General features: G+C 34.7%; 1 protein-coding gene across 1 annotated transcript in view; it reads left to right on the top strand.

Annotated features, from left to right (window-relative positions):
* Nucleotides 1–9,777, top strand: part of LOC124366270 (dnaJ homolog subfamily C member 16) — a 31,270-nt gene extending 21,493 nt beyond the window's left edge. Inside the window, exons 11-14 of the mRNA XM_046822676.1 lie at nucleotides 1,552–1,833; nucleotides 3,351–3,516; nucleotides 5,317–5,442; nucleotides 9,371–9,777. Of these exons, the coding sequence (XP_046678632.1) occupies nucleotides 1,552–1,833; nucleotides 3,351–3,516; nucleotides 5,317–5,442; nucleotides 9,371–9,505 (709 nt within the window). The 3' untranslated portion in view covers nucleotides 9,506–9,777. The remainder of the gene's footprint in view (nucleotides 1–1,551; nucleotides 1,834–3,350; nucleotides 3,517–5,316; nucleotides 5,443–9,370) is intronic.
* Nucleotides 9,778–11,185: the final 1,408 nt, after the last annotated feature.

The raw sequence follows: 11,185 nt of genomic DNA on the forward strand, positions 1-11,185 counted from the left end.
CCACATCGTATCGCTTGCTATTGTATACTAGAAAATTCAGCTGCGAAGGTATTCGTTCAGATGGAACATGGGCCTGCTGGGGTATCCGTGATGTAGGAACGATAACACGCGAGCAAGGTTACGGCGTGGCAGGGATGATGTCTGAATCATAGTCTAAATAAAGCGGCTCGGGCGAATCGATTGCAACATCCGGGCCATTGTCTAGACTAAACCCACCAACATGTACGTCTGCGTCATTTAGTTGTGTCACTAACCTCAAAAGTATTATAATAACAACTGAGGAAAAACGCCCAATCAGAAGCGCTAAAAAGCAGAGAGTAAACTCATATGAATGATTTTTCAACTTCGACATACAACTGTGATCTGTAGGATATTTATAAAACTTTTGAAAACTCTAAACGTAGACCGTTGTTAAACACTCTTAGTACACAAGTGAAGACGATCCCCCGTTCTATCAGACATTAACAGAACTATTTGGAGGGAAATTTAAAAGCAGACTGCTTTTGCGACCTGAGCTCGTCACCGTGCCGTTAGGCCCGGCCGCTGCGTGACGAGCCCAGCTCGTCAGTGATCCGCAATGGGTTGATAAGCTCAAACAAGTTGCTGTAGCCAAATTTAAGTTAAATAAACAAACATTTCCATTGTTTCAGAATAAAGTGTCAATCATTTATGATACAGAATTTTGTAAAAGTATAGTACTAGTAGTTGAATGTAATTTTCTTTAATATAGAGAAAATGGCCTGTAGAGAAGCCAAAAATGAACTCTTTACATCGTTTCAACATCAGAGACACCTGGAATAAAAAACATAGTGTAATCTAGGTGAAGAGGTATTCTCATTGTCTCACAGATGCACAATTGAGTGCATTACAATGTTTTATACACAATCTCTAAGCACAATAGAGCAACTGAGTTTTCTACTCATAACGTAGCTATGGTGGGAAGAGTTTTTTCAATGTGATTATTGACTTTAACTCCAGTTCATCTTCCTCTCAGTGCACCGTCTGGAATCTGACATCTCAAGGAAACAATGTAAAGAGTTCTTTATAAGCTTTTTCGTCACCGACTTTTTTTGGATCTCTTAAGATGAATATGATTCCAGATTGTTTGTATCAAAGAACGATGGCAAATGTCCGGAAAAATCCTGCTTCCTTCATGACTCCAGATTCCACAAGTCAAGTCTGTGATAGCAGTAACTTAGTTTAATTTTGTTGCGACAATTGGACAAATCAAAATAAAATAGCAATCTTTTATTGTAATATCATGAATCATAAATTATGATTTATTATACAATAATTACTGGTCTGTTAAGAAAGTCCAATTTTAAAAATTAAGTAGTTTGATTCATTATAAAAATTATTATTTATTTTATATTTTCTTCATAAATTATGTTTTTAACCAATGTTTTGGAGGAGGTTTTAGTACAACCAACGCAGTGTTATCGGTTTTTCCAACTTTTGGAGTACATTCAGTCGTAGTAGCGGGTGTATACATAAACGGTTTTAGTTGTTTGGAGTAAGATTCTTCTAGCTACTTAAGTGTGGTTAATGCAGGAAACTGGAGGAAACCCGGGTGCAGGAGGAGTATGCCAGTAAGCCCCAGCGCAGCAGCAAGCCCCAGGTGTACCAACCGTCGCTGAGGCTGCACGAACTGCGGGCCGAGACATACAACGGTTTGGTACGCCTGCTGCGACCTGGCTGCCGCACCATTCTGCTGCTGGTGGACACCCAGAGTCGAGCCACACTGTTGCCAACCTTCCACAAGACCGTGTGGCCTTACCGCAAGAACAAGACTCTTCTGTTCGCACACCTCAACCTCGACAGGGGTATTTCCTGGTCAGTGATATTCTCTTCCACGTTTACCATTTACTATTGCATTTTTTATTGTATTATTGTACTTATTATTATGTACTCCTGTTAAACCAATTTTATTTTCATTTTGTGTTCATATAGGACATGTAATCCCATATGAATATACTATGACATGTCTTCAGGGCCATACTCAACTTTGGCTGGCTCCGGAAAAGACATTCAGCCGGGCTCCGTAAAGTCCCGCTACCGCACCCCTGTCACCCCACAGACGTGTGGTGGGGCTCGGCCCGGACCATGTAATTTGTAAAATTGTTCAAAAAAATCAGTGTGAGTACGGGCCTACATGTCTTGCAAATAAGAGAACAGTTCTAAAAGTAGGATTCCAGGATTTTTTATTTGATTCTGAATTTGATCCAAATTTGTTTATAACTAGTAATAGGCTTCTCCCATGAGCTTCCAATTTATGAATCTGATTTCAATTAATACTTCCGTCGTGTACCTGATCGTTTACACATTGCTATGCATTTCATTATTGCATTTTTATTGTTTGCATGTCTTGGTGGTTTGTGAAATTTGTTCCCGTGCTTAAGTAAATACTTTAGACTATCGTGTAGCCTGTTGGACGCACGATTGCTTAAATTATAAATTAAATTAATTTTTTTAGGTACCCATTGAGGTGTATGGAGAAAAAATTGATTAAATTTTATTTAAATAATTTTTTTGTGCAAAATTGTGAAGCCTACATACATTTCTCGTTATACTTAGATGTTAAAAAGTTCAGAAAAAAGCCGTTGTGTTAAACGTGTCAAGAATAAGAGTTATTTTTTACTTGTGCTTATACAATATATTCACAAACCACCATTTCTTTACAGTCCTAGTATTATATATTTAAACAATGAAAAATCAACAAATGAATGAAGTGATGCGTTGATTCCTAGAGTCAATTTTTTATTTTATATAAAATGAATGGAATTGGGAATCATTGTGAAACAGCAGTTCTTTTAGTTATCATTTACAGTGAGTTGGTCATTCACTTCTAGCATGATCATTTGTTCCGTACCAAAAATCAGTACAAAAAATAAATTTAACTCCTAAAAAGTTGAGAATCATTATTAGTTTACTGTCTTTTTTAGGTAGATTTTATATAAAAAATCTCCCTATTGCAATCATGTTCATGGCTCAATTTTCAGCAAATTGTTGTACATCTTTGCTTATTGTGACCCTTAGATCCGAAAACTATCTTCTGTTTGAAAATTGGTAGTTTATTAGGTTGAGTAATTGAAGAAGATACAATAAATACCATAGTTTCCTTACTAATTCAGATCAAAGATGGTATAGAAATAGTAAACACGTGCCTTTTCAATACAAAGTTTCAAGAGAACTGCAGTTCACAATTGTCCAGAATTTTTATCTCAAGTATTGAACAACCAACTTAAAAATATCAATTAATTAAATACCTTTTATTTCTGAACTTTTTTATTTCAGTTGATGTTGAACACCTCAACTTCGTTGTTTTGTATCATGTACGCAATGTGTTACAGGTACAAGGAACTTTTATCGCTAAGCCTGGTGGAATCCCGGGACCAACCCCTCAACATCAACCCCCGCAACTGTATCGGCACTGTCTTATCGCTCAATGGTCTGCGCAAGTACTTCTGTATGTACCACGCCAAACATCCGGAGTGTATAGGCACCAAAGGGAACAAGGTGAGCATTTAGTGGAGTTCACACACATACGCAGTTTATGCTGATCTCGATTGAATCTTGGGCTGATCTCTCAATATCGTAAGAATACCTCTTTACTATCAATAATATTAATTGTTCTAAACGTGTTGTCCTTGTAAAATGTTGAGCTCTTCTAGCAAACATCAGAGCCGTTGATAAATGTGCTTGCTTTAGGGCAGAGAACGCAGGACTTCATTTAGTAAGCCCTTGGGGTATACCTTCCAGTTGAACCCACCACTGGGCACAGCAAAAACTGATGTGTCACTTAAATCTGGGCAACCTTATGGATGTCCAGGAGCGGCACATCACTAATCCAAAATTTAGAGATTCTGGGGTTCAAGGGCAATTCAATAGGTCTAGTCTACTGCGGGAGATGACTGTTAGAGTTGGTGGGATTTGTTCCCTAACCTCAGAGGTTCTTGCAAGCCTCAACAAGGGTGTGCCACTTCCTGCCTGCTTTGACTGGAGAGGCTGGTTCACAGCTGGCCTCCCCTTCTTCCTAGGGAGACATGACTTTGAGATTAGTGCCCTAAACTTTTCCTCTTGAGTCTCGATAGGAGGCGGTCCCCACTCTCTAACCTTACCCATCCTGAATGCCCTGTCACTCCAGAAGCAATGCCAAGGTTCTTATAGGATTGAGTGCAATTTATAAGCTTCTTGTTCTAAGAGAACAAAAAGAACAAAGCCTTTGGGGTGTGGCATTTGGAACATTGGAATGCAAGTTGTATGAAATAGTGTCCCATACCAATTACCAGTCACACTACCGTAAGAGTAGAGTAGAGATAAGGCTGTAGGGCTCTAACTGAATCTAACAGGTCCGATTCCTGAGGAGGTTAATAAAAATTTGCATGTGGGTTTGGACCATTTTCCTGAAAAATGTTTAGTGTTATCTATAAAAATGCTATTTCGCTAGACAGATCATCCCTTAAAAAAAATGTGGAAATATGTATACATTTAAATTAATAACAACGAGTTTGTGAAGAGTGTCTCAAATTTGACACTGCCACAAAGTTGAAGAGATCCATCAAGGTGAAAACAGAGTGCCTTGGCGATACTACGTAGTACTTGCAATGATTTCAGTATCCTAGAATGCACCAGCGTCAGCTGGGGTTGAACCAATGGTTGACAACCAACCCACCTAGTCGGTGATGAAGGCGTTCACAACATACTCTCTGCAAAACAATGAGTTGTTTATTGTTTGAATGTTGCATCGTTTCAACATCAGAGACACTTAGGCTACAAAAGAGAATGGTTCAGTTTACTCAGCAGCTATCCAGTGAAATTTAGAAGAAGAGGTGTTTTCATTGTCTCATCAATTGTGCACTTGTGCAATTGTGCGTTTGTGCACTGTCTGCTTTTTTCGCTTAGTCATTTTGGTTTCTCATCCTGTGTACACAAAGGATACATACTCTTATACTGGTGTTATACTGTTTAAAAAAACTGCTTGTGACTGCAAAAAATATTTCCCGTAAAAACTTAAAGAATTCTTTAATGAGATCGCTAAAACAAAAAGCCTTTTATAGTGGGGATAGAATTCTACAGTGTAACATAGACTATTCTTCCTTTTAGATATAATTGAATTTATTTTGACTTGTACCTCTAACCATAAGTGTCTAGTATTGACACCTACTGGACACTTCTGTGTTTTATACAGTCATTTTATACTCATTTTATACAGTCAAGAAGTGTATATGTATAACCTTCTTGACCATAGGACTTGTCATTACAATGCTATTTGTGGGATGACAATAAAGATTCTTGATAGTTAATAACAAATTCCAGCGGATGAAGAGGATGACCAAGCAGTTGTCGGTGGATCCAGCTGGATCATTCATGGGCTTCGACGACACGGACTCGGAGGACAGTGACTTGTCAGATGTGGAGCAAGGATTGAAGTCTATTAATCAGGTATCTCACCTGTGCACTTGTTTGTGTAGGACAGAATTTAATTTTTCTTATCATCATCAGAGAACCTCTATAAGCAATACGTCAGTGATAAAATTAAATTCTCTTAGTATATCATTTTACAATTTCACATTTCAATTTATGATCAATGGGATGTTTATAAATTTATCCATCATATTTTAAGATTTATAATATTATCTTTGCATGTTCACAGTGGAGAGAAATTTGTTGTATCGTAAAATTTTAAAATTGAGTTTTGTTATATTGAGATTAAGTGTGATCTACCTTTGCTACAAAGGGGTTCTTAACTGAGTGAAAACTTCTGTGTAATTAATATCTCAGAGTTTAACCTCTATTTAAATTATAAGCCCTATATATCTGTACAGACAGTACTTTTGTCAAAAGTAAAACAAAATATGATTTTACATACATCATTTTAAGATAGCCATTTGAGCTTACCTTTCTTAGCATTTTACCAAAGTTCAGGTAGTCCATTTTCAATTCTGTTCCTTTCTTTATTCTTAATGAATTTGGTTCATTTGCAGAAAGTAATGTCAAATTCTTTAGCATATTTTTCTTCTATGGTTGTCTTCAACAATTTGTAACACTTTAAGCTTGAACTCTGCTGTTCAAAATTCTCCAAAGGTTTTATCCATACTCAAATAAATACTCATACAGATGACAATGATACAAACACGCAAATGCCCATCAGTCTGGTACAGATGTTATCAAAAAGTCATACAAAAATGCTAAAAAACTGATGGAAGCAAGAAGCAGGTATTGTTTTCATGACAAGACATGCTTCCAAATCACTCTAAAACACACAATTTATTGGTCTTTGTCTAACTCAAGATCAGCTGTGCAACTGTAAATATACAGCTACACAGTTACTATGTAGCCTTATTGTTGTCTGCCGTGTGTTTGTAAATATTCTTTCCATTTTTATTTACTATATACATACTAACTAATTACTAATCACTGTGTTGAAAAGAAGAAAAGAAAAGAACCATTTTTCACTTCTATGTTTCAGGGGATTTAATACCCCCGTCTTCAGGAAGTTTTAAATATAAATTAATATAAAACGTAAACAAGAATGAAGAAAATATAAATGTAAACACAGTGCATAACATTTTTGATAAAATCCAGCTGACATGAAATTTTTATAATTTAATCTTGTTGGAACAGTTAGTTTTTATAAAGCATGGAATACAACTTTTAACTTATGACAAATTTTGAATCTTAAAAATTATTTAAAAATTTGTCTTAAATTTAGACCAAATGGATTTTTCGTCTTCAACATGATTTGATGAGCTTGCTCCATGTGCTTTAATTTTAATCTGTTGTAGTTTTTATCAGAGCCTGGTGGTAGTTGGTGTATTCCTTTTAATGTAAATCCCTTATTTTGTTTCTTATGCTTTAAATGTTATTATACAAATTGTTGATACAGAATATTTAGGCTTATGTAAAAAACAATGCTGACGTAGGCAATAGACGAATTTTTACTCTTCGTAAGGTAAAACACACAATTGTTGTATCAGCAATGAAACATAACCAAACAAACAAAGAAGCAGTGTAACAAAGCATAAACAACAAGTGGAGTTATTTAAATCTCTTTCATAACTCCCCATGACATCCCTTTCATCTTTCATGACATCCCCTAACATATACAGGGTGTCACAAACTTCTGTGGCTGATAGTACTCATCATTTCAAACAAATATTACCTTAAACATAAGTCGAGAAATGTGTTGTGTAGCCGCTAACCGCCATTTTGTATTTTTTAAACTATAATCTCTAGAACTAGTAAAGCTGCGGATACCAAACTTTGCACATAGATTGTGATGAATAAAAGGAAAATTAAAAAACAAAATGGTGTGATTTGATTTAATACTAAAAAATGGCGCCTTTTGTAAGTCAATTAACAAAAAATTCAGTATTGTTATAAAAAAATTACCAAAAAAATCGTAAACACATAAGCAAGTACGACCACTTTAAAGGTATTTCTGCATTAGCCGGGAGCAACAAACTTGTCAAAACAGCTGATGTCTCTTTACTAACTTAATATTTTAAGCACCTGGCTTATGCAGGCATGCTATAAAGTGGTCTTGGTCGCTTATGAGTTGAGAAAAATACAGTTGGAATTGTAATAAAAATTTCAAAATAATTAGTACCTTGTACATTTTTTTATAAAAATACTGATTTCTTTTTTGTTATTTGGCTTTAAAAAATTTCAAGAGGCACCATTTTGTTAATATTTAAGTAAATTATACAATTTTTTTAGTTTTCCTCCTATCCACCACAACCTATTTACAAAGTTTGGTATCTGTAGCTTTACTTGTCCTTGAGATAATAATGGTAAAAAAAAACAACAAAATGACGGCTAACGGCTAAACAATACAATTTTCTACCTACGAGGGTCGTCCAGAAAGTAAAGAACGATTGCGCATCACGGGCGGCGCAGTTCACCCACCACCGCGGTAGATAGCTTGTTCGTTAGCCACACCTTCTGCCTCAGTGTGAGCTGAGTAGCGGTACCGTGAGGTCACGTTTGCGTCTCCTGTGAAAGTTTAAAATGGCGGCGTTAATTGAAAATCCCGCCAAGTGTGAACTGCGTAGTGTGATACGGTTTCTGAATGCACAGAATATTCGACCTATTGAAATTTATAGGCAAATTAAGGCAGTTTACGGTGACAAAGCTCCAGTCAATGGAATGGCATCACTCGAATTCACCAACAAAAAACAGGAAAGAAAAACCAAATTTGAACACCAGGAAATTGATGGCAACAGTTTTTTTGGGACCGAAAAGGCCTAATCCATGTGGAGTTCATGCCGAGAGGCGAAACAATCAACTCAGAGGCCTACATCGAGACCTTGCATCGGCTTCGCCGCGCTATTCAGAACAAACGACGCGGAATGCTGTCGTCGAAAGTGGTGCTGATCCACGACAATGCTCGGCCTCATTGCAGTGCACGAACCAAAGCAGAACTCAATTCTTTCAAATGGCAAATCTTCGGACACCCTCCATATAGTCCAGATCTGGCTCCGAGTGACTATCACTTGTTTCCAAAGTTGAAAGTGTTTTTAGGCGGAAAAAACTTTTTGGGTGACGAAGACCTCAAAGAAGGAGTAAAAACGTGGCTTCATTCCTTGGCGGCAGAACAGTATAACGTCGGTATAGAAAAACTGGTGCCACGCTACAACAAGTGCCTTGACAGTTCCGGCGATTTTTGTAGAAAAATAGAGTAAGTTTATAAGTATTTATAAATAAATTTTCATGCTCTTATCTTTTGTTTTTATTGACTTATAACAAAACGTTCTTTACTTTCTGGACGACCCTCGTATATTTACAGTACATTTTTTGTTTGAAATGATGAGTACTCTCAGCTACAGAAGTTTGTGTTACCCTTTTCTGAAGATATTGTTATATTTAGGTTCAATGGTTAAAAGTAACCCATAGATACTGTATTTTATGATAAAAATAGGATTTATTGTTATGCAAACGTCAACTATATAAACATTCAATGGATCAATAATGTTTGTCTTTGATGCGTATGAACCTCAGATGGAACGGAAGTTGGTCTCTAAAGGGTTAAGCAATAACTTCAGTTTGTAAACTTTGTAAAAGCCCTTACATTGCCCCTTCCCCCTTAAAGTGAAGAAACCCCCTTGCTGTGGGTCTACAGTTCAATACATTAATATAAACTGTTAATGTTGTAGCTTTATTAATGAATTTTAGAGAACAATTTTTTATTTTTAAATAAAACTTCATTGGTCGAAGGTGACCAACAATTAAATTGAATGATATAGTTAAAGACTCAAAATTAGAAAGTACACAAAGAATAAATTTTCCTCACTAAGGATCAAACGATTGAATTATTTTGATCACTATTCCTAAAATGTGAGGAGGATCAAAAATGAATGATGTGTTACAGAATGGAGACAAATACAGTCATGTAATCTTCCAAGAGAACCTGTTGGACGGTCTGCCCAACTGGTTGGACCGGTTGTTCGAGGGCTCTACACATCGGTATTATATCAACTACTGGCCCGACTTTAACGCCAAGTGAGCATCGCAATCGCAGCACGCCAGTGTCTCGCGCTCTGCGGTCGGACTGTGTCGATCTCGTGGAAAAGTGCTCTTCAAATGTATTGAAGCTAAAGCACTTTGAAAAATTATGATGATGTTAGTTAGAGTTATAAAATTATTATCTTCTTTTAGTTGAGTTATATTTTCAAAATTAGTTGTAAAACGTAATAGCTTTAAATAAGCAACACACGAAAGAAGTGTTGTTTTTATGTAATTAAACGTGAACCAGTAATATTTTTGTTATTTTTTGAATGGATTTATTTTAAAAACGTTAATTTTTATCTCTCATCTGCCAATTGAACAGCTTTATTACACAGTAGGCATTACAGGTGTAGCATTACCAAACATTGTTGTATTTGTAATGAAAAATTGAATTGTCAATGAAGAACTTGTTGAATTCGTAAAACTCAAATATAGCATTAGATCATTTTTAACTAAATTAATACGAAGCCAGTTTGCAAAATAAGTAAAGATTTTTAACCAGCGTCTAACAGAATTAAGTGCTACATTACTGTAGTAAAAATTAGTAATAATACTAAATACGAACTTCCGTAATAGACTAATTAAATTATAAAATATATATATATATATATATATATATATAACTTAGGTTACAAATGCAGCTTAACAAGTTTAGGAATAATTTACAAACAACTTAAAATGTACAGATTAAAGCAATGAGTACAAGGCAAATCAGTAAGAAATTGTAGACATATAATATAATAATTCGTATATAAAGAACCAATATGATATAATTTGTAATTTAAACAGTCTGTAAATAATATTAAACAAACAACCTTTCCCTATTAACTGTTTTAAATACACGCATGACCAATATAGAAAAAGGGAAAGATGAAGTTTTATATTCAATTTTATACATTTTAATGAATTTTTATATATAAATAATGAACTTCCAAGCAAAATTTAAGAAAATCAATAAATATGTTTTGGGACATTCACAAGAACAGTTTTACACAATCTCTGTTAGTATAATTTTAGGGAATTCTGTTTGAAAATGATGACTAGAATTTCAAATTTACAACAATTTAAATGTTCGTTTAACCAATTTAAACGGATAACTAAACGAAACCATTAGACATATACAAACCAACCAGTAGAGAAGTCCATGATTATTTAAATAGATGTAGGCAAGGCAGATGAAGAGTTAAATTTTGTTATTAATTAATTTCAGTTGTGGATAATTTATTCGTAAATGAAATAATCACTGGAACTAATATCTTATTGTTTGTAGTTATGTCACTTCAATTTCAATTTTTGTATTTAATTATTTTAATGTTTTATTTTAGAATCATTTTTGTATTTTGTATTTAGTAAAATTAATCTATTCAACTGTTACAACTCTTTTTGTTACATTTAACCAGTATTAATTTTCCATGTTATGTTTTGAAATTGTAATAGGTTTGTATGGTTGTCAACAATTAAAATATTGTTGTAATTATATAACAGTATAATTGCAATAATACAAATCCAACCAAAGATTGTTAAATTGATTTTTTGTCTCAACAAATGTTGCGATTTCTCGAACTCTATTAAATTAATTAACATTTCACTTTTTTTTTATTTGCACGTAATAAATATTTTATTATCACAGATAATAGGCTATCAATGACGTACCATTGTGTTTAAGTGAAATATTATA

The sequence above is a fragment of the Homalodisca vitripennis genome, chromosome 7, assembly GCF_021130785.1.
Source record: "Homalodisca vitripennis isolate AUS2020 chromosome 7, UT_GWSS_2.1, whole genome shotgun sequence".
In the NCBI taxonomy this organism is placed as follows: domain Eukaryota; kingdom Metazoa; phylum Arthropoda; class Insecta; order Hemiptera; family Cicadellidae; genus Homalodisca; species Homalodisca vitripennis.